This window comes from Amphiura filiformis, chromosome 5 (genome assembly GCF_039555335.1).
Source record: "Amphiura filiformis chromosome 5, Afil_fr2py, whole genome shotgun sequence".
In the NCBI taxonomy this organism is placed as follows: Eukaryota; Metazoa; Echinodermata; class Ophiuroidea; order Amphilepidida; family Amphiuridae; genus Amphiura; species Amphiura filiformis.
The window spans coordinates 21,720,732-21,746,415 of NC_092632.1; the positions used below are offsets into that span (position 1 = coordinate 21,720,732).

At 35.4% G+C, this 25,684-nt stretch overlaps 1 protein-coding gene across 1 annotated transcript in view; it reads left to right on the forward strand.

Moving 5' to 3' along the window:
• Window positions 1-25,684, forward strand: part of LOC140152797 (uncharacterized) — a 278,471-nt gene that overhangs the window by 121,116 nt on the left and 131,671 nt on the right. Inside the window, exons 7-8 of the mRNA XM_072175296.1 lie at window positions 3,945-4,059; window positions 13,861-13,982. Coding sequence (XP_072031397.1) covers window positions 3,945-4,059; window positions 13,861-13,982 — 237 coding nt within the window. The remainder of the gene's footprint in view (window positions 1-3,944; window positions 4,060-13,860; window positions 13,983-25,684) is intronic.

Genomic DNA, 25,684 nt, shown 5'->3' on the forward strand with positions numbered 1-25,684 from the left:
TGTTATTTGCAATGCAAAACTCCTCCAATATTGGAACAGTGATCACAAAAATGAATACCATAATATTTTTTGTTGTTGATATTTTGTAATTAATTGTCAAAACCTGGGTAAATGTTTCATTTCTATAAGATGTACCTGCTTCAGATTGACATAGGAATGAAAGCATTATTAAATGTGTTTCAAAATAATACTGAAATAAATGAAAAACTTTGGAAGTTTTTGATAATTTATTTTGATTTCCTATAGTAATAACATGCTCAAAAGTAAATTAGATTAAATTTAATGGAAAATTAATGAAAACAGATCATCACCTGTTGTTTGTAATATATATGAAATTTAGTATCAATTGTTTGTTCAATTTTCAACAGGATGTTTCAACATAGTAAATGAAAACTCTAAAAAACATGCTCAAATGTAAATTAGATTTAAATTATATGAAAAATTAACGGAAAACAAAACACCACCTGCTGTGTTTTGTAACATAAATTACTATTAATTGTCAATATCTGGATTAATGTTATGTTAATATGAATTCAGCTGTTCTTAATTCACATTAAACAAAATAATTGAAAAATATACTAATGTGTATTAAACACAGGATTATTTTCATTCTGTCAGTCTTGCACTTTTTCTGTTTAGTTGATCAGTCAGCAGATTATTGAGTTCCCATGCTGTTTATTATGGAAGTTGCTATTTACTGCTATGCGATTCCTTATCCAGCTGCTTCTAATAGCAGTTCCTGTTCCATCAAGTGTATATCAAGTTACTATCTACTGAAGATAGCATTTTTATGCAATTCTTGATTGAGCTGCTAAAAGCAGCATTTCATCAAGATTCTATGTCAAGCTGCTATCTACTGAAGATAGCATTTCCTGATTGAGCTGCTAAAAATAGCATTTCATCAAGTTTCTATGTCAAGCTACTATCTACTGAAGATAGCATTTCTATGCAATTCTTGAGTGAGCTGCTAAAAGTAGCATTTCACCAAGATTCTATGTCAAGCTGCTATCTACTGAAGATAGCATTTCCTGATTGAGCTGCTAAAAGTAGCATTTCACCAAGATTCTATGTCAAGCTGCTATCTACTGAAGATAGCATTTCCTGATTGAGCTGCTAAAAGTAGCATTTCACCAAGTTTCTATGTCAAGCTACTATCTACTGAAGATAGCATTTCCTGATTGAGGTGCTAAAAATAGTATTTCACCGAGTTTCTATGTCAAGCTACTATCTACTGAAGATAGCATTTCCTGATTGAGCTGCTAAAAGTAGCATTTCACCAAGTTTCTATGTCAAGCTACTAGCTACTGAAGATAGCATTTCCTGATTGAGGTGCTAAAAATAGTATTTCACCGAGTTTTTATGTCAAGCTACTATCTACTGAAGATAGCATTTCCATGCCTGGAAATAATAGGGAACTTGGGAACCTGGTTCCAGAGAAATTTTGTGATTTGGAGGGAATTGTTTGAGTTCTAAATAAAGAAATACATAAGGAATAGTGGGAAATGGGGGGAAATCTTAACTATGATCCCGGGAAATTGCGCACTTTTTCCAGCCCTGAGCATTTCTATGCAATTCTTTATTGAGCTGCTAAAAGTAGGATTTCACCAAGTTTCTATGTCAAGTTACTATCTACTGAAGATAGCGTTTCCTGATTGAGCTGCTAAAAGTAGCATTTCACCAAGTTCCTATATCAAGCTACAATCTACTGAAGATAGCATTTCTGTACAATTCTTTATTAAGCTGCTAAAAATATCATTTCCCCGAGTTGTCAAGCTACTATCTACTGAAGGTAGCATTTCCTGATTGAGCTGTTTAATTAAGATGCAATTCTGTATTGAGCTGCTAAAAGTAGGATTTCACCAAGTTTCTATGTCAAGCTACTATCTACTGAAGATAGCTTTTCCTGATTGAGCTGCTAAAAATAGCATTTCACCGAGTTTCTATGTCAAGCTGTTATAACATTTTTACTCAGTTCCTTCTTGAGCTGCTAAAAGTAGCAATTCACCAAGTTCCTATATCAAGCTAATATCTACTGAAGATAGCATTTCCTTCTTGAGCTGCTAAAAATAGCATTTCATCAAGTTTCTATGTCAAGCTACTATCTACTGAAGATGGCATTTCCTGATTAAGCTGTTTAAAATAGCAGGTCCACCAAGTTCTTATATCAAGCTATTATCTACTGAAGATAGCATTTCTTTGTAATTCCTTACTGAACTGTGAAGCTGATACTGAATATTGCATTTCTATTCACTTTGTTAATAAACCTAATGCTTAAGACAACAATTTTCATTGAGTGCCTATATCAACCTACTTTTCACTGAAGGTAACATTTCTATGCAAGTTCTTAGTTATTGAGCTGCTAACAAAATTTTTAGATAATACCTTTATGTAAAGCTGATATACTGAATGTTCCATAATTTCTATTGAATTTGTTAATGAACGGCTAAAGACAGCAATTCAATTGTTCTATCAATTAACTATCTACTGAAGATAACATTCTATTTAATTCATTACTGAATAATTCCTTTATGTGAAGCTGGTATCTACTAAAACCATTTCTATTCAATTTATTAACAAACAGCTAAAGTCACACACACACAGCGATTCCATTGAGCTCCTAAATCAATCTTTTATCTACTGAAGATAGCATTTCTGCAAAATTCCATCATGAACTGCTATGAGTTCTTTATGTTAAGTTGATATCTGCTGAAGATAGTATTTCCATGCAATTCCTTACTGAACTGCTAAAGACAGCACTACTGATTAAGATGCTATCTGATATGAAATTACTACATTCTAATGATTTCACTTTTCATGCCAGAGACAATGTTATTTGTATGCAATTCGCATCAAACACCCGCCTGTGAAAGATGAGATTTCTAGGTATTTTTCATATCTACTAAATATTATATTTGTACAGTTCTAATATCAAGTTACTTTCCTCTAGGTAATCATATATCAAGTTTTTATCAACTGGAGATAGTTTCCCTGAGCATATTTTTACAACACAATTTTTCTTCATCATGTTCATTAGGTGTCTGGGTGATTTACTTTGTAAATTGAGAATGCAGAAAAAGCAAACCAAAGCAAGTATATATATGTGTTGTGTGATCAAGCACAATGACTACAATATCATCAAATTGATTTCATGATATAGCAAAATTAACTGTCAAACTTATTCAGCAATATGAAAATGATATCTCAGGAATCAGATGTTGTTTTAGTAGTTTCAGATGAGGTTCAGCATAATCACTGCCTTAAGACCAAGATTTTCAATGAAACAATTAAACTTGTTGCTTTTTTCCCCTGACAAAAGACTTTGCCAGCTCACACCACTTACGGGCCTGTAGCAGTGTTCTATTTTTCTCAGTGCACATTTCAAAGCATGAAATATTTATGTATTAAGTAGCGAATGTAAATATTTAGGTTATGATGGGCCCATTCAATTGATTTATATTGTATTGGTTATGCGATTCTAGCAATTTTAGATCCAGTTTCTAAGAAGTGTAAGCACAGAACATCAAATATTAAACCCAATCTATCATTGATGCACTTGTTTTTCTTTTGCAATGTAAACTGTACATGGCCATCTGTTTCAACTCATCCACTCTAGCCTCAAATGACATTTATACACACAACTATGTGACAGTTTTTTTCTTATCCTACTTTTCTTTCCCAACTGCCGTGCTGTCAAAAGCGCTGTGTTAAACCCCGCTGGGGAGAAACGTGTCGGATCAGGGAAAATGTACCGTTCTCTGCATCCAAGGTGAATGACGCAAAAAAGTGCTGTGTGTTTAATTTATCAAGGCGCTTAGAGGATTAACCCCATTTCTTGCTTACCTTTCCTCAAATATGTGAAATTTAATATTGATGACTAAATCTTGGATTTGAATCAATTGTAACTATTTTTTCTCCTTTTTGTCATTTTTTTCAATAATTTACAGAAGTTGAGATGGATCCGGAAGGTTACAATTCGCTTACTCCAGGTGCTTGGATTTCTACAACAAGAAAATGTCATCCATGCTGATCTAAAGCCGGAAAATGTTCTCTGTAGATCAGGTGAGTAAACATTGACCAAAAAGAAAATCTATTCCCATTAATAGATTATGCCACGATGTATAAAAATTAACATTCTTGTCAATCATTGCTTGTCCAAATATCATATCAAGGTGAGATTCATTCCACAAAAAATTTTCCCTGCAGAAAAATGTGACATTTCTTACACATACATTTTTCTCCAAGGCATTGATTCAACTTTGAAGCTTGCGATTTATGTTTTAAGTTATGGGTAACCAACAAGTACACACACGCATGCATGCTTTCAGAAAAGGTTTTTCACCGTCTTATTGAAATGGATTGGCCCAAAAGTATGAAAGGAAAGCTTTTGGCTAAGCAGTGGAAAAGCAAGGGGGACAGGACATGGTTAAGCACCCAAGGGGGTGAATCAATTTAATCAGAGATTTGGGAAGCATTTGGTATAAGTAGTCCTTTGCAAAAGATAAGGATTTAGTGTTTGGATTATGCTTTGTCAATATGTTAAGTGATTCATAAACTTAGGTGATCGTAACATTGAACATTTGTCCTCAGAGGGTCTTAGGCTACATGCACAGAGAGAAAAATAACTCATCACACAGCCAATTTATGATACCACCCAATTAACATTTATTTTTTGCGGAATTAGCTGGAACGGTCAGAGCACCACACTGATGCACGAACAAGTAGGACTATCTACAGAGATTACCCATTGATAGGGAACAAAAAGGTGGGAACGGATTCTGGACATATTATTTGATGATTTTGATGGTGGATCCCACTTGGGGCAACACACCTCCAAATATTTTCCGGACACGACCATTGAAACTACCAAAAAGACACGGTCCAGACCCTGATCCCCTGAAAAACATGCCATACCCGGCTGAGCACACGGCTGCAAGATATCTTGCCAGCCCACCCCACATCCGGAACGGGACTGCGCACAGACCTGGCCAGCTACCCCCAAACACCACAGGTCTGGGGCACGACCCACCAAACCCTCCCCCAGCTACAAAACTGGGTGGGTTGGGCGGGATTTTCAAACGAACCTAACCGCTCCAGCCGAAAAAGTGAATGAGAAGGAAAGAGAAAAAACCGCGAAGTACCAGACGCTCACTAACAAGAGATCTGATTGGACCGAGCCTGGCAAGGTCGTAAGGCAGCCAATCAAGAAGGGAATAGCCCGCCAAGCAGTTACTACCTCACAAGGGTGACGTTACTGATATGGCTTGAGCTGGGGCAATTAATACAACCTGCCTTACTCCCCGATCATCGAGAAAAACCCAGCCAAAACAAAACCAACAGGGAGACCCCATGGTGACAGAAGCGCTTTTGAATAGACAAGCTATTAAAAACCGCACTTGTCCTCAGAGGGTCTTAGGCTACATGCACAGAGAGAAAAATAACTCATCACACAGCCAATTTATGATACCACCCAATTAACATTTATTCTTCGCGGAATTAGCTGGAACGGTCAGAGCACCACACTGATGCACGAACAAGTCGGACTATCTACAGAGATTACCCATTGATAGGGAACAAAAGGTGGGCACGGATTCTGGACATATTATTTGATGATTTTGATGGTGGATCCCACTTGGGGCAACACACCTCCAAATATTTTCCGGACACGACCATTGAAACTACCAAAAAGACACGGTCCAGACCCTGATCCCCTGAAAAACATGCCACCCAAGGGTTCCATACTGAACCCTTGCCAACCCCCGCCTTTTTTTTTTCTTTTTGTAAAACTCATGTGGGGCGGGTTGGGTGGGCATTTGAATTGCCTATTGAGTGAACACAGTCACCCAAACAACATCCATTTGGAATGATTTTTGTGACCAAGCTGTCTGGCTTTTAAATTGCCGTCAACACAATAAACATGCTTGACCATGCCAATAACGCAAGCATGTTTTAGCTGACCTTTGTGAAAAGTTACTTCCAAAACACATTTTCTTTTTCCAACCTCGCTTTGATTTCCACTGAATAATAACATAATAAGCGAACCATTTTTTCTCACTCAACTATTAATGTTGAAGTGAACTATGTCACCGCAACAACAGAAACCCATTTTTTGGTTGGTCTTTTTTTAAAAGCTACCTGCTTTTAATTACCATCTTCACCGGCAATAGCGAACTCTGAGCGGAAACCATTTTTGGAATCCTGTTCCCCAAAACCTTTTTTATATTTTTTTTTAATTTTTTCCAACGAAATGCAAAACCACTTTTTGGTTGATTCCTGTCATTTGCTCTTAGTTACCCTACGCACAAGAGCGTATGTGCCTATTTTTATTTGAATTCAATGAAAATGCCTTACCGAACACTCTTTCATTTTCACTTGGCTTTTCATTGCCATCCAACCAGAACGTAAGTGGACTAAGAACAGGACAAAACAACATCAATCCATTCTGCAAGTTGATGTTAACATGAAAAATGCACCGCCACAACGAGACTAACGTTTTTGAACGATATCCCCTGAAATTGCTGATTGGTTTAGAATTTGCTTTAGTTTTCCTTAAGTGAGCCAGTGCCCCACAACAACGCTGACATGTTTGCCCTGGCCTTCTGCTAGACGCTTTTGCACATCTTTTGAATTGAATTTGAACGAGGCATGCCAACAAGCCGTTTAACCAACTACTTATAACCAATTACTGATATACCTTATCCAATTGAACGGTAACTATATCAGAAGCACAGCCCGCCTTTCCAACCGTGAAACCATTTTACATTTACATGAAACTCAAACCGGGCCTTTTGCAGGCCGACAATGGGATGAGAAAATGCAAACTGAGGCTCGAAAAGTGCTGCCCTTATAATTACCGTGCAACTCATGTAAAATGTTTATTTATGAAATGAAACGGCCACTAGACTACCAGTCTAGACTAAGAGTTTGTATAGAGCTGGCAAAACTTTCACCTGGTCGCGACACTGGCGAAAACCTTATTGAGGATGGCCACCGCCTTTCACCCGGAACGGACATGATGCGTGATGGCCTTGTGAAATGACCCTGTTGTCACCACTTTTGATCGTCAAAAGGACTTTGCAGAACCAGAATAGCGTGACAATAAACCGGTCATGCGACCCTACGCATGTATGGGGTAATCTGTCAAGTTCCTTTGACGGTCAACCGCCTGACATAGTTTCTTGGGGTGTGAAAATGTCATTTTCCCAATGTGTCTTATAGCATAGGAGGAGCAGCCCTTCCATTCACTTTTTTGTCAACTCTCTCCTAAATGTATTGACTCTTGTGCCGCCAAGCCCCATCCATGAGAACCTGTCCAGCGCCAGGGAGTGGAAGATTGCGCGCTGCTGCCTAATATACTCGGCTATCACCCACCGTCCACGCCTGGTGACCTGTTGTAATAAAAGGTGGGACACAGAACAGAAAAAAGAGAAATATCAGCAGCAAATGCAACTTAACTTACGCTATGGTATGTATTTATTTCTTATTTTCCTTCTTAACTCTGATAAACAGTATGATATTGCTATTCCAAGAAAATTTGATTTGTTGTCAGGTAAATCCCAGGTTTTTTTAAATACACTAACTGGAAATGTAAGAATAATTAGCGGGTCTGCTGTTTGCTGCGGTATATTTTACTACGTTTTTATAAGCAAATCGAATTGGATCGTCAAAATAAACATTTAATGTATACCACTGTTGGGAATTCCAAATCTATAAGGGAACACGTATATTAGAAAATTAAATCACAAGTCTAAACAATACATGCTATGCCACATTCTTTATCTGCATCAATAATAGAATATTAATTTCAATCGAATTGAATACATCGCTCCATTTTGAGTTTGTCGCTCACCGCTGAGCGATCTAGCGATCGACTGCTAGCCAATCAGACCGAACTCCCTTTCTTGCGTTCGTGAAATACCATTTGCCCGCTTCGCAAAATGCAGCGCCAGAGTATTAAGTTTATGTTAATAGTATAGGGTGTCGACCCCGTGTCATGTTTTTAATTAACTAAATTAATTCTGCATGTTAACTTATTACTTTTTATCATCATCTTGATTGAACGAAACCGAGTTAGGTTTGTTCCTGTCATAACTTATGCCTTGATTGAACTAAACACATTTTGGCTTGTTCCGTACTGTCTTACTTACGGTGATTAAAATGATTCTTACTATTGACCTTATTACTTTCTGTTATCGTGTCTTGATTGAACTAAACCAGGTTTTGTTTTGTTCCTGTCTTTAATTGCGTCTATATTACCTCAACTAATTTTGTTTGTTCCTGTTTTTAATTGCCTAGTTAATTTGAACCTTTTCATTTTGCACTTATTACTTTCTATTATGTTTTGATTGAACTAAACCAGTTATGGTTTGTTCATGCTTTTAAATTTCTGTCTTGATTGAAACTCTATTTGATTAAATAATTTAATTCTGCATGTTAACTTATTACTTTTTATTGTCATCTTGATTGAACGAAACCGGTTAGGTTTGTTCCTATCATAAATTATGCCTTGATTGAACTACACAAATTTTGGCTTGTTCAGTACTGTAATTAAAGTGATTCTTACTATTGAACTTATTACTTTCTGTTATCGTGTCTTGATTGAACTAAGCCAGGTTTTGTTTTGTTCCTGTCTTTAATTACGTCTATGATATTAACTCCCAATTTTGCTTTTTCCTGTCTTCAATTGCCTAGTTAAATTGATTCTTTTCATTTTGCACTTATTACTTTCTATTATGTTTGGATTCAACTAAACCAGTTATGGTTTGTTCATGCTTTTAAATTCTGTCTCGATTGAAACTCTGTTTGATTAAATAATTTAATACTAACGCTGAACTTATTACTTCTTCTAAACTTGTCTTGATTTAAGAACTAAACCAGTTCTTGTTTGTCTCTGTCTATCACTCTGCCTTGAATGAACTATAAAACCAATTTGTTTTTGTTTTGTTTGTTTGTTTTCCATCCTTTCTAAATTAGTTTTTAATATTGAACTGAACGCTTCTTAATATCGTGGGTTGATTGACTAACCCCGTTTTGGTTTTTCCCTGTCTTTGAATATGTTGTGCTTGAACTTAACTAATTTTTGGTTTATAATATTTAACTTTTAATTCTTATTACCATATTAAATGATTTGATGAACTACACCAATTTTGATTAAATTAATTAATTAAATGAATTTTTAATATTGTATTGAGTATCCTTGATTGAACTGTATTACTTTTTATTAGCATGTCTTGATTGAACTAACCAAGTTGTGGTGTGTTCCTGTCTTTAGTTAATGTCCTGATTAAGCTAAACCAAGTTGTTGTTGTTTTCTGTCATAAATAAATAACATTAATATTGAACTTATTCTGTATTTATTTAAGTAAACTAGTCTTGATTTGTTCCTGTAATTATGCCTTAATTGAGCTAACTGAGTAATGTCCCATTGAACGAAACCCATTTTTGTTTGTTCCAGTCTTTAATTAATGTCCTGCTTGAAATAAACCATTTTAGGTTTGTTCCTGCCTTTGATAACTTAAATTCTTAATATTGAACTTATTGCTTTTTATTGTCCTGTCTTTATTTAAGAACTAAACCAATTTTGGTTTGTTCCTGTATTAAATTTTAATTTTTTTAATTTTTTATATTTGTTTATTTATTTATTTTTTCTTTCTCTTCAATATATGTACTGTGTTAATTCTATTACTTTATTTAACTACTATTTTATTTGGTTGTTATATAAAACTTTTTATTTATTTATTTTATTTTTATTTTTTATTATTATATTATTATTATTTTTTTTTTTTTCCCTTTCCTTCCTTTTGTCTCTTAACTATTTGTTCACCCATCTATTGTCCTTTATTTATTGTTAACTATACATGTATATATGTACTGTGTTAATTCTATTTACTTTATTTTACTTTTTTTTTTGTTGATGTTATAATATATATTTTTTTTTTTTTTTTTAATTAATTTTTTTTTTTTTATTTTTATTTATTTTTTTTTTATTTAAATTTTTTTTTTTTTTTTTTTTTTTTTTTAAATTTTTAATTTTTTTTTTTTTTTTTTTTTTTTTCAATTTTCATTTGTTTTTTCTATCATAAAGATTGTTCATTTCATCCTTTCTTGTCATCGCGCGGCGGAATGCACCCCCTTCTTATTGCGTGCAGATGTTTTCTTTTTCCTTCTTGTCTATTTTAATTTTTTGTAAATTTCTTGACTTTCTTTCATATCTTTATTTATTAATATATATATTTCCTCATTTTGTAATTGTTAATAATTTTACTCTATTATTTATTTCTCTGTTTATCTCTAAATTATTATCTCATTATCATCTTGTTTTTTGTGATGAATAATTTTGCAAGCAACCTCCGAGTGCGGTGGAAGAAAAAGAAAAATTCGACGGGCTGATAATCCTGATATAATGTTCTATGCAAATTAGGTGACACTCTTCTCCCAGGCGAGCAGCGCCGGCCCGAAAAACCCACGTGCGCTGAATAATTCATAAGTGATGTACACATGCGGTCGTATTCTACATACGATATACACTGCGTGCACATGTTTCGGGGTCAGGGAAAAAGCATCGCGTCATCAGATCGACCTCATTAATAATTAAAGAGTAAACATGTGCTTGTACGGTACCAACAATAATGAACACTGCGATATACTCTGTACGTGTTTCGGGGTAAATGAAAACGATTTGACCTCATTAATATTTAAAACATTATTTTGATATGGTGGATTCCCACGGTCTGAACAGGTGATGTCCACTCATGTCTAGCATGTATGCTTTTAGGAATAGCCCGCGCTCCATAACATTTTCAGTGGAAATTAGTGCGGAAATATATTTTGTTTGCTTGTCCACGTTACAAAAGTAAAGCCAGCGGGTCAAAATGCCGCTTTGAACAATAATTTCCCATTTTCCGATCGGCAGAGGCCTGATGAATTAGCTTGCCCGGCAGTATTGTTAATTGCCCCGGGAGTAGAGTCGGATAGGCGATTTATCTTAGCCTGATATTTACAAGAAGTTTAAAAAGAAAAGATTGCTCAGGCATGTCCATGAAAGGCTACATAAACATGTTGCATATACTTCACTTGACCTAAATATTTTTCATGAGCAATCGCACGTGGAATTTTAGAGGAATTTTGATAGCCATTTGGCCTACACGTAGAGACAAACTGCGCTATCATAAGACTATGCTGTTTTTTGTTTTTGTTTTGTTTTTGTTTTTAAATAACATTATAAAATAATGACTGAAATAGTTTTGATAAAAGACGATCCCCGACAATATGTAACTTTGCTACGGAAAGGGCTATGACAAAATGGTCCCAGTTTTTGCATTCTTTACTTTAAGTTGATGCGGTTTGATGGCCAATTTGAATTCACCTTTCAGTAACTACAGGAGGGCTTAATGAACTACTGAAACTGTTTAAACTCACCGGGTGAATATCTTGGCCTCTAGTGGCTGAAACGCCGACTACTGGAGGGCGGTGCGGCCCCTGAGGTGGGAGGCAGCATCATAGCATTTGCAGCATCGACACCGACCCTGACATCAGGCATCGGCTCTGCCCAGCTGCTGCAGGCACCGCACCGGCACTAGACATGCATGCTACTGCTATCCGAGGCCATCTTGGAATTTCCAACACAGTTCACGATGTGTCATCTTCTGTATTCCTTGTAGATTTTCCTTTTTTCGCCGAGTCCGGCTGCTTCGCCGGTGCAGTAACTTCCCTCTTTCAACCCATCAGAACAACGCTAGTCCAACGAACTTGACCGTTTATAATTCAGTCTAAGTTCGACTGATTCAGCTCTAAAAGGCGAACTTGATCACTTCAGACAAATTTTATTTTCAAACGAACCTAACCGCTCCAGCCGAAAAAGTGAATGAGATGGAAAGGGAAAAAGCCGCGAAGTACCAGACGCTCACTAACAAGAGATCTGATTGGACCGAGCCTGGCAAGGTCGTAAGGCAGCCAATCAAGAAGGGGAATAGCCCCGCCGCAGTTACTACCTCACAAGGGTGACGTTACTGATATGGCTTGAGCTGGGGCAATTAATACAACCTGCCTTACTCCCCCCGATCATCGAGAAAAAACCCAGCCAAAACAAAACCAACAGGGAGACCCCATGGTGACAAAAACGCTTTTGAATAGACAAGCTATTAAAAACCGCACTTGTCTTAAGATATGATCTAACTACTAAGGCAATCATGAAGCATTCAGTTTGTCATTTATAGATGATTAGCCGTAAAAGTTTGACATTATTTTACATGGTTGCTTTCTTACTGCACACTATTTCAGGTATATGACAGGGCAAGACTTATGGGAGCAGGGCAACTTGCCCTCTATGGCTCAAAAGACTGGGACTAAATTGATCTACAGTGAGTCTTAGGGGTCGGTGGGGTAACTGCAAGTTTCCCAGTGTTAGAAACTTTGTATGAGTTGCTTGACAAGTAGGATTAATGTTACAATTTTTAATGGTTAGCAGTAGAATTAGTGGCAGGTTTTCAGGAATGGGGGATACCCTGATTTCCCCCTGCAAACTGAACTTCTTCACATAATCTTTTCCGTCTTCTCTGGTGTTCTTTTGTGTTGCAAAATATCAGGTTGTGTTTCACATAACAACAGTGCCTTGAGATGAAAATCACACATTCATCCTTTTTGTTGGGGTCGTTTGTGTTTTCGCATTTTTTCGTTTAAGGGTTTGGATTAGCAGAGCGATTAGGGGAATGATTTGATTTGAGAGCTTTTGGTGTTGAGATTAGGATTGGAATTGTGTGAAATAAGATGTTGCCATTAAATATATGTTAAAAATTCCAACTAATGGCATCGATCCAGAACGGTGTGTAAACAAACCGACATTGGCACGTCAAGGTATAGTGTCATCAACTTCGTGCACTTAATTCCAGTCATCCCATTGCGTGACTTTCTCTATATCAGGTCCTCAAATTTCTGCTACTTTGCTCATCTGACATAGATTCAACAAGAATTCTCTCAAAGTGCAAGTATTCCTGTTGGAATCTAGGGCATTCTTGATATGATCAAAACAATCACAGGGGATCTGACAAAACGACAGTAGATGTTGCTCAACTCATACAGCTGGGGATGAGAAACAGGCAAATGAGTAAGGCAGGAAAAGAGAGCAAATTGACGAGTGAGAAATGATTACGTTGTTTATGACAAGTCACGGTGTTCCTATTGGAATCAAATCGTGAATAAATCAATAGATATGTGACAGGATGGTATTGTATTGAACCAACTGAATAACCCCTGTAGGTATTAATGAAATATCTGGTGGGATGATGTGAAGGAAAGTGGGTCACATTAGTCACAAAGTTTGTCAATAAAGTCATATTCCCAACTGCTTGATTATTGATACGGCAAATTATATTTGTTGTTAATTTGCTCATCAAAGCAGTTCTTACCAACATGTGCTTTAGTGCAGAAAATGACTCTCTGAACATCAAATATTAACACTGTTGTATTCTTCTGTAAATATAGCATTTGATACCAATATTATGTTGCCCCTATCTTATCCCTACCCTAGACCCCCATCTTTGAACAAATAATAGCATTTGGACTGTAGTTGACAAATTCCCTTTTTGTTAGTGGACATTAAATTTTCCTGTTCAATCTATACATATTGACAAGACATGTGTCTTGATATGCCATTTTTCCAGTTGCCAACTTTGACTTTCGTAATCTAATTCACCTGTGGATGCATGATGTTAGGACAATATCTGAGGACTAAATTAGGACTACCGTGTATCTGAGACATGTGTGCACTTGTGGTTCCTAAATGGTGATACAATTTTTATTGAACAAAATTAAACATTTGAATTAAAATTATTTGGCTTTCTTTTCCACTTTCAATTTCCATTTCAGATAACCTTTCATCAGGTATAAAGGTCATTGACTTTGGAAATGCGATCCACTGTGTATACGATGAACTATCCCTGTACTACGATGACTTTGAACTGCAAACACTTCTTTACCGAGCTCCAGAGGTAAGTTAGTCCATCCCTTGAATGAATGGATGAATGACCAGGGGCAAATCATTTACAAGTCTTGTGTTGGTGAGTTTTCATACAAGAACGAGTTATGGAAATTGGCTTATAATAGTGACAGATGGGAGTTATGCAAATATCTAGGAGTCATTTTGTTTTGTTTTACACTTCAGGGGTGGATATTTTACTAAATCAACTTTCTGTTTTAATCATCTTTTACCACTACGGTAACTCCTTTCATAACAAAAGTAGTCAGAAACATACCCGATATGTCGCATTACTTGTTAAAATTCACAGCCTCAAGTGTGGCCGGCCGTAACGCACCTTAGTTCTGAGCTCTCTGAAATCATTATAATCTTCTGAATGGTGGACAAATGAAATTGGATCTGCACTGAGGAAACTTGTAAGTGTTGGTTTCCCCATTGAGATTTTCTCATGGTTTATAGGTTGTGCGAAAATTACCATTTGTATGCTGAATAGGCCCCATTTGTAGGTTTTTTGTACACTATTGTTTTAAGTTTTAAATTGGTGGTGGGGGATGTTTTTGTGTGTGTACATTTTATTTCAATAGGAAAAAGATGCAAATATCGCAGAAATGTTTATTTTTTAACAAATCTGGATATTTTAGGTGAGAATTGAAACCTTTACACACAGTTCAATTTGATCACGTATGAGAGCATTTTGGACAAATCTAGACATGTTACCCATGTTAAGCATTCATCCATTCTCTTGAACTTCCTTTCCATCTGATTGACCCAATGTTTGCTTAAAAATTGGTCGAGCAGGATGCACTTTTAATAATCCTACCGGCTTAATGTGTCTTAAAGCCATTTGGGTCAGCACTTAAGATTCTTTTTGTCTGAAATTGGATTAAATCAGGGCTATGATGTGATGCTCACACTCTGCTCAAAGTCATGACCGAATATAACCTCCAATTTCAAATTTAAATAATATCTGTGTGTATGTGCCTCAGATATGGTAGTGGAAAAAATGAATGAATTCCTAGAGCTATTCCCACTAAGCCACTTAAAAAGAACAGGATAAATATTTAATAAACATGCAGTAAACATAAAGTTAAGATTTGTTTGTCAGTGAGTGGATTAAGTCAATGCTGTGAAGCAAATCAATGACCCCCAAATAACCCCGGATTTTGGATTATCTGAAATATCTTGATGATTTAGTGATACTATTGAGAAACTACCAGGGGAAATGATTATCTGAGTGTTAGTGACAATATTGAATATGAAAATATTGAAGGGGAAAGAAATCATGAAACAATCCTATCCAACTGAATAAAGGATGGTTGACATCTACCCTCTTTATATGCTGAAATTTGATACATCTTTTGTCATAAAATGTAATGAAACTATTTGTAATTTATTCAGAGCAGTTGCAGGTGTGCTTATATTTATTTGCAATTATGTGCATTTCAAACGGTCCAATTTTTTGTTTTAATATGATGAATTTTATTTACATGCTAGAATTAGACACTTGGAAAGTTTGTCACACTTGCAGGTTTACACACTCAGTTATGTAACCAAAAAGGTCCAAGGTTACAAGGGTTTGTTCAGGTCCATTGGCTGGTTTCCATTCTATTAGGGTATCACCAGTGTTGGGTCATTGGTCAAGACCTAAGGTCCCCATTGAGCCCCTCCCTCCCAAATGTACTGATGTTTATAGAAGTCTATAATGGAGAAGGTCCTCTCTGCTGGCACTTGTGTTTGCTCCCTTGCTTCCCTCTGAATTACAAAGTGTGTTTTGCCATTTACCTGCCTTTACACCCACTTATCTGGTATATTGATAGTTGGCCCCCTCATCGTCCCCTCTTACTGGTTACACACTGTATGTATGTGCACCCCCACACCCAGACAGAGACACCCCTACATTTGTTACACACATGCACAAACCACAAGCTCCAATCAACTGCAAGAGGGTCAGTAAACTGGATTTCTGTTATGTCAGCGTGCACTTTGTGCATGTCAGTACATGTCGTCTTTTTGTTTATGCTAATAAAAGCAGAATTTTTATTGCAATTTTCTATAATTAAAAAAAATCATATAATAACTAATACACGGTGAAACGACCAAGGGTGATTAAACCAAGTCCCAGTATAGGACAATGATGTCATTGTGTGATGCAATGATGACATCATAGGTCCCAAAAAAGGCTTGGAATGTGTCAGAAATAGATTGGGTTAGCTGTTTTATACTTTTTCCCAGAACTGAGTAGTTTGTATTGTTGATTCGGGAAGTTTGCGGTTTAGAATCAGAATTGATGCCTTTTGTTCCAATGGATGCGAGGGGGACACTTTACCCTGAAGTAGTCTCGATATCACCCTCGTTTTTTCCCACTGGGATAGGGCTGTAACGGTTAACAATGACACACCAGATGGGTTGAGGGACAGGTATAAAGAGACAAGTGGATCACAACTGCGACAACTCCTAGTGGGGTGAATTAATAACTTCTCAGAATTACGTATGAATTTTAACAGGAGATTGAGGGTTTTGGTGCATTCAGAGAATGGATTTTGAAAAAATCCATTTATGGTCAATTATGACTGGTGATAAGCATATTGATTGCAGTGACGAGGGAGTGAATTTAGTTTTTGTACAGACTCGGGTGGTAAGGAAGCCGTGGCAAATATTTGCATAGAAACATTGCACCATGACAGGCCATTATGTCATGAAAGACATGAGTGATTTTTTTTAAATTCTTAACTCTGTGAATGCAGCTGTAATACAGAATTAAACAAAGATTCACTTACCTAATTCAAAGGTCTGTCTTGAAATCAGTTGAATCAATTATGTTTATATTTCTAAATATTCTTTTCTGATCAGTTTTTGAATATGATATTATCATATTCTGATAGAAAAAAATGTGAAAGATTTGGATGTCAAATGAGTTGGATATCTTAGAAGCATAATCATTTCAAGAAGTGAACTTTTGGATTAAAAATAAATGAGTGTAACATAAATGTGCTCAGATGACAGATGTGTACATTATTTTGGAAGTACAAGGTGTCCCATAAAAAGGTTACATGTAGAAAATGGACCGCATTTTGTGATGGTAAAACGAAACAATGTCATTTTTTCAGATATTATTAATCAATCCTTCTCGTAACTGTTTGTTGAGTTTCAATTCCGTATCTTAAAAGCAACTTAAGTTATGAGCGCAAGATGACAGGGGTGTCAAAAGTGACTAACCATCAAAATATCGCACAACGAAAGTTAAACACACGCACACCTTTGTTCTCAGATTTTTTCTTTATTACTTTTTATGGTTCTCTTATTTTTCATTGTTGAACTTATTGCACAAAAGAAAAATATTAAAACATTAAATGTTGTACACTTAAAATAAATAAATAAGTTTTAGAACTTCTTGACACTTGGTGGTAATAAATAAAGGAAGATGGTCATTAGAGAAGAACACATTTTAGGTGAAAGCAGTTCTGCACGCTGTATCTCCTGTCATCAACATAGTGAAATGAATAACAATCTTTTGCATTTAGGTCTTGTTTGGATTTTTTGGACTTGAACTCGCTGTTGTTTATTTTTACATTTCTGGATAAACTCTTGAAATAAAACTGAACAAGTTTTATGCTTTGTTTATCAGAATAAAATACTGCATCTGCCATGATATGGGCCGGCCTACTCAAGTGCCCCGCCAAATGCCCAAATGCACGGTGGCTGTGACGGTGGTATAATGAACCTCGTGTTGCATTATGTCACGTAAAGTGCTTGCTCAGGAATGTGTGGAATGCGGACTAAATACGTAGGTTGTGAACTTGATGTTCACAGGGGTACTAGTTGAGGGTACATAGATTATGTCATGAAAAGGATATTTATATTGGTTAACATTAGCTTACATTATTTTCAAAAATCTACATGTAACCTTTTTTTGGGACACCCGGTACTTTAATTCCTCTGACAACTAGTTTTCAAAATTAATGGAAATGGTAGTTATCTGCTTTTAGTTATATGCAGTATGTTTGGGATAATAAATTAGACCTTAAATTTGTGTAAGTTAAGAAAGGAAAACAAAATAAATGTTTGCCTGATTTACTCTGTAATGGGATCACATAGCTGGTTTAGGGGTTGCCTAGCTATGAGTGCCAAAAGAGTTCAATTGGTTAGGTCCTTGGTAGTTGATTGTCAGTTTCCTTTCACTTGCGAGTCACCTTTTTTATGCCACGTCAGAATCATTGTGTCATTCTGATATCAAAGCAATTTGATTAATAGAAATTGATATTAATTACACTGATCACAAAATTTCAATGCAAAATCTCAGAATCTTTGCTAAAAATACTAAAATTGGTAAATAAAAAAAGAACACAAAGTGGATGTCAAAACAAAGGGAATCAAAACCACACCCATAATGGCACCTGGGTATACAGGTGTGATGCCTGCAGTTTCATGTCAAATATCAAACACAAAATTAATTGTTTTGTAAAATTTGCAATAAAATTTGTGCTTTAGGGTGGATGAACCAAACCTTGCTAGATATTATTATTTTATTATTATTATTATTATTATAGGAAAGGTCAATATTTTAATTAAGTTTTTGATGCAATGCAATGTATTGTCAAAAAGTGCAAATAACAAGTTTAACCTTTATGACACTAGACCATACAAAACAATACAGCATGAAGTGATTGCAAGTCCATGCATCCCATGTGATCCGATTGCATAATCCTTGCAAACTTAATACACACAGAAAGACATTAACGGGGAAACCCTGCTACCCTTTTTACTTGACCTTGTGGTTGGCACCCGAGTGGTCGGCACCTGAGTAGTCGGGGTTTAAATTGAGTAAGGAAACAACTTTCCCGTTCATCTCCTATTTTTCTTTCTACATTTCTTCTTTCCTTCCAAAAAGTTAAAGGCAGAAAGGATGTTGAGTTTAAAGTAGTGAAATACAGTAAGCCAAAAAATTAAGATACCAGTTGTATTCACCCCTGCATAACTAAATAAAGAAAGGTGTGTCAAAATTAAAACAAGCAGCTTAATACCTGTACTCTTTAGCTCTGATTTAAGACTTCATTTGTTGAAATTGGTTGAGAATTGACATCAGCGAACGTCGTGAAGAAGCGATGGTCTAAAACCTAATAAAGAAACGAAATCAAAAGTTGCACTTTTGTGTTCTAATCAACGCTAGTTTTAACGTGTTAATCAATGGAAGCACGGCGATGGTTCTCTTGTTCGTGAACGCATTGTGTGCAAATCAATAGGGCACGCAATGGAGCAAACTGCAATTTTAAATTGGCATCTTCCTTGGGTTTTTGGATCATCATATCTTTGTTTCTTGAACAATTTCAACAAATGAGGTCTTAAATTCAAGCTAAAAGATGCAGCTATTGGCTGCTGGTTCCAATTATGACATATCTGTCTTTATTTAGGATATAAGAGGTAAACATAACTGGTACCTTAATTTTTTGGCTTACTGTATGTTTCTTAGTGTTTCCTATCAAGTGTTACTAAATTGATATAGAGCCACTACTATCTTTTCCATGGAAATACTTTTTAGCAACCAAGGAGTGTATGCTCAAAGCTAGGCCTAAGATAACTACATGTAGATGTAGATCAGTGTCCTTCTAACAAACTGACAATAATAGTAGAGTTGTATTGTTTTTTATCTTCACATGGCAGGGAGAGCCTTTGTATACCTATTGTCACTTGGTATGTGCAGTATTTATTTCAATGATGTGGAAACACACTTTAGTTCTGATGGGACCAAACTAGTAAATTACTGGAACCGGGAAAAGCCTATAGAAGGATGGTGGTGTGAACTCAAAGAATCAGTCAATAATTTTCCCCCTACAAATGCCAATTTCTCAGAAAGAAACTGCCTGATTTCCCTACTTTTCCAAGAATGGTGCTTATCACACTTAGATGCAACAAAGGCAAACCTGACCATGTTTTGCACAATGTATAGGTCATTGAACCCTCCCAACCAATTGAGCACAACTGACAATAATATTGGTCAATGTTTTTTTTTCATTTTAAATAAAAATAATATTACTTCTGCTTTAGCAAGCAACAAGCAGGACATTCATAATGGTTGCACATTTTGTATAACCCCACTAATTACAGTTCAACCCAATCGTTCATTGTCAATGTGTCAATTAAAAGTGCACTTCAAAAGCTATCAAGTATTTTATATGATAGTCATCTAGATTTGCTAGCAATGTAAAGGGTGCAATGAACCATACATAACCTTCAATTTATATGTTCTAATCATGATAATGATGCCATTGTCAAGCCGCTATGAGTAGCTCACCAAGCATGATGCTTGTCGGATAGAATACAAATCATCTTCGATCAATTGACATCAAGTCACATGCATTAATAAAGGTAATCAACAATTGTTGCTGCAAGCTTCTTATTCAATCCTCTCCTTGCTACATATTCAGAAATATACATGTTGGTCCGCAATTACATAAAACTTTCCGGGGTGTCACTCCCATTATGGCCTATACACCATTCGCGATAATCAACTTTTGAAAAGCACCCTAAACAAGGATTTAACCCTTGGCTAAAACGATACCCTAAACAGGTAACACACGCCCCTAAACAGGGATTTTATTCCTTGCATCAAATTTCATACCCTAAATTTCATTTCCGCGTATCAGCAATTGCAATTTTGCTACCCTTTTTTCCAATTTTTCATGTTTTTGACACCCTAAACACGATACGCGCGTATCGTGCCTACCCACAAAAAAATACCCTTTTTACGCGTTTTCATTATCGCGGATGGTATACAGGCCACAATGGGAGTGACCCCCCCGGGTAACTTTCCCTTCACCCATATATAAATAAGTTTAGAACATATTTTCAACATTGAGACAATATTGGTGGTCCTTGAAATATTTTAACTTAAAGGGAGCTGTCATATGCTGACTATGATTGCATCTTACATTACATTTTGTCAGAGATAATTGGAAGTTCTTCCCTCCAGCCTGGCACTTAACAATGACCAACTCCAATTTCGTATCCAGTTCAATTTTTTCTTCTGAGAAATGGCTTAATTTTGTCATTTTCAACTTTTTTATGTTTGCGAATACAATACCTGGGTGTATCCTGAACTGCGAGTGAACTCTTATGATGAAACATCTTTGACAAGTTAAATGAGTAGCAAAAATAACTGCTGGTTATTGAGAGCGTACTCACCATCTTCACAGTGTGTAAAGTGGAAGAATACTTAGCGTTGGATTCAGAAAGAAGCAAAAATGGATTAACTCCAGGGTAACTTCTACAGCAATATCGATGTGAGTTCTCATATGTCATAGGATTAGGTTTGAATTGAAATGAAATATATGTTTAATTTGAGGGCTGTGAGGTAAAAATGAGGTTAAGTGTGTCTGCAAGTGGTCCTTGTTTAGAGGCGGAATCAGATGCAATGAGAAATTGCAGCAATAATTGACAATTATGGTAATGAAGAAACCCATTGACCTACAGGTGTGGACTTGTTTGGCAATATTGCACTGATGGGTTTAAAGTAAATTACCTATACAAGCAACAGGTTGCAGGAATTGATGGTCCAGATGTATTGTGTGGGTTAGGTTTGGGATTTTGTCCCTGTGTCTTGTTTTAATAGCAGTGACATTGTTGCCAGGCTTTGATTTGTATTTTATTCCTGTTTGAAAAGGAACATGTCCTTAAGTAAACTTTAGAATTATAATCAAATGATGTGTAATTTTAAGTGTATGTTATGTATCTGGGTAGCTGGGAGAAAAAGCCATCCATTAGGCCTATATGAAAATTTTGACCTAACTTGTCTTAAAATTGTTATTATATCGCAAATTTAAAAAAAATCTGAATTATTTAATATCAGATATTCCTAGTATTCAGAATGCAATTTGGTGTGTCTGATGTACTTTCATGTACCACAATAATACTGCAAATGCCGCTATCTGAGTCCTTAAGGTTTTTTTTTTCCAGCAGTCATCATAGAACAAAGACGTAAGGTTTATATTAGGATCTTTTATAAGCACCAGCAATTTGGATGAGCAAAGTCTTATTCATGATCTAAATTTGATGATGACATAGTTATCGTCATACTTGAACTGATCATGAACTCAGAATATTTTGTGTTAAACATCATGATGAATCGGCAAAATTAAATGGGGCTGGCAACTATTATTATTATTATTTTATTATTATTTTTTTATAATTTTTTCATGGATCTAAAATTTTGATGACAAAATTGTTATCATCATACCTGAACTTATCATGAACTCATAATATTTTTGCGCTAAACATCATGATGAATCGGCAAAATTAAAAGGGCGGGCAATAATTATCATAGTGGTTATTTATAATAGCATCTAAATAATGAATTATACTACGGTGGCACTAATAAGGAACCATCTCTTTAGGCTGTATCCATGAAGATGATGTCAGCCCCAGGTAGATGGCGTACTGACAGAACAACAAGCTTTATGCAAAGCAAACACATGTTTTTGTTTGCTTGAACTTAATTTGAACCCAGTCAGTGGGTGGAGTGAGTTGATGATGACGATGCTAAGGCTTTTCCTTTCTCATTACCTGTTCATATTTTCCCCTTTTTATATATCATGATAATGTTGATAAAGGAATTGATTGGTAAGCATAAGTCACAGCTTATAATATATTTGATTTTGAAATAGATTTGATGCTTTTAAATGATTTCAATTACCTTTCATGCCTCGCTTATGAATACTTTGGTGAGAGTGTTTAAAGAGTTTTTTGTGTGTAGTTCTATGATTTTCATCTCTTAAAGGACAATTAAGTGTTGCTGCTTTTAATGTTTTTTAAAGTACCCTTTAGTTTAAAAAAAAAAAAAAAAAACGTGAAAGTACTCCAGTGGGAAAAGATGCGCTTCAATAAAGTGAAGGCTTTAAGGTAATAAAGAAAAGTTTATGTGGATTGAAGAATTAAGTGTAAAATGACACATTTCTGTCTTGAAGATGATGATACAAGTGAAAATATTTTAGAAATCTCTTTCATTCCCCAACTTGTGTACAACAATTTTAAAATATTTTGTTTTGTTTTCATATTTTGTATAATTTGTTACATGATTTGTAAAGTACGGTACTAAATGAATTATTGTAGTGTCATGATTGAATTTTAGTTTGATAAAACTCAATTCACTGCCAAAACTTAATTTGTATATGAATGAATATTCATAACCTTTTGCATATTGTTTTTGAACAATTAAAATGTAAAACCATCAATTCTTTTTCTTCTTGGAAGTGTATTGTGAACCAACCATGTAATTACTTATCAAGATGCATAATTTATAGAGCCTTCATTTCTAATCATATCTAAATTCCTCCACACATTTAATATACTTGATGAGTAACATATGACTCTGGTTTAATAATAGGCTTTAACGACACTGGTGATTATCTAGTCAAGAACAATCACAATTTTATATTGAAATGGTAGACCGATCATTCAATCATGTGCATCAGATGTTCATCAAACAATTACACAAACATATGTAAATAATTAGGAATAATCATGGTGATATTACATTGCTACTGTCTATGTGAATATTTTTAAATGGTTTATTGAGCTACAAAAAATAGCTTGGTATGTTTTTTGTTTTTGGGAGGGGCCACATCAAGAACATTTAGGCATATTTGTATGTTTCTCATGAACGATTCCTATAGCTTTTTGATATGGTTGTGACCACCAGAGTTTTCAAGCAAGATGTCAATTTCTTTTTCAAATTTGACAACATTCTTGAAATAAGGGGTTCAAAGGAATAAATGTAAATAAATATTGTTGAATGTTTTATGAGCTGTTAATACAGAAGACAGCTTGAGCTTGGTATGTTTTTTTTTTCAGGAATGCTAGTCAAGCCTTATAAAGAACAATTTATGCAATACTGGACAGTTACCCTAAGACAGAGAAATTGAAAAACACTCGGACGCAAGATTTTTGTTGTTGTCGTGTCCAATACAAAACCAACAGTGAATAAATCACCACCTAATCACGCCCGAAACCCGCGAAGGCGACAAAACCCATTGGTTCCCGGGTCGAGCCAAACAATACAAATTTATCTGCATGACAATGATTGACCTCTGACCCGGTAAACAATAACATGGATTCGCCCATTTCTCAGCAAGGGTAAATTGAGTTTAACTTGTTGCACTGTGTTAAACTTTATTTCCTCTCACCTGATTTCTATAGATGGTTGTGAAAATGCAGAATAATTTCATCAAATGTTTTCTTTGATTAATCATATTTTTCCATCTGTTGACCCATTTTTGAGCGCAGTGTTCCATTTGTGGTAATGAATCAACATATCGCATATTCAGTACTCAATAAATTAAACTATATTCCAACCTAGTTTTTGGTACGTTACACTTGTAATTGGCAAAAGAGATAAAAATAGTAAAGCAATGTTATCATAACTTTCTTACTCTATTAGATTAAATTTTTTGAAAAGCACCATTTATTGTACTAAGAAAAGCAAATTTGATTAATCTCACTGCATAACGCAACTTCATTGTCAATTATTGACAATAGTGCTTTTCTTCCCATCCTAGGTACCGCTTTAATAAAAAAACCGCTGATTATGTTTTCAAGTGGTGTAATCTAGGCCTCTATTTTTCAGTAAAGTGCGGTGGCCTACATTCCCATTTATTTGCTGTCTACTGCTGACAGCATGCGTGTTGACTTCCCTTTCCTGGATGCAATATTAGAGCAGCATTTTGAAGCAGTTGTTACACATTCCTGAGTGGTGATTGTTTGATTGTTATGAAATAAAAGTACATGTGTGTTACACTTTCGGATGATTTTATTAACTTTTTATGGTTGGTTTAACAATATAATGAACCATCAACTTTTTCTGGCGTAATATTAGTATGCTTATTAAAAAAACCCAGTATGCATCATTTTCGCTTTATTTTCACAAAGTTTATACTCTAACATAGCCATCAGTTTAATCGAGTACAAACATGCCTGTTCGTGACTTTCTGACTATTGATTTTTTTTTAATGTGTGTGTGAAGGTCAAACAATGCTAAAAGCACATGTAAAGACAGCAACTATCACTGCATGATTTGTAAGGATGTGTAAGAACCAATCTTCATTTGAGCAAGTGCCAAATATGCATCTTTGTTGGCTTTTATTTGTTTAGATGAGTGCATTAAGAGTGAACACTGGAAGTGTTACATGTAACTAACTGTAGGATCAAACAGTAATTCTAACAGTGCATGTATCAACAGAATCAGGTTCATTTTATTTGTTTAGTGCAATAGTACAATAGTGGCGCTTCAATAACGTAAGATACTGTAATACTTTGTGTCTATTGTATTGATTCTTCCACACTTTTTCTTTTGTTTCAAATAAGAAGCTTTTTTATTTGCAGAGTGTAAAATTATGTAAGTATAGTAAAGCATTCTTTGACAGGATTGTTAAAAGCCCTTTTCCACTTGAAAAAAGGTTGAATCAATTTTTGAGTTGTTAATTCTTAAAAGGAACTTAAGGTTGGTCTGAACCCTGGAATTATGGAAAATTTCGGGCCTCATAACTTTTAAATTGTTGGTCTAAAGTATATAAAAGTATACATATTTAGAATGGCAAAGACTTGATAAGTTCATCTGTGAGGTTAAATTTGGGCCAAAATGGCACTTTTGGCCCCAAATCCCAAAAATAATGGTTTTTGGCCCACTTCTTTTTCATGCATCGTAACAAAAAAATTCTTGGGCCAAAA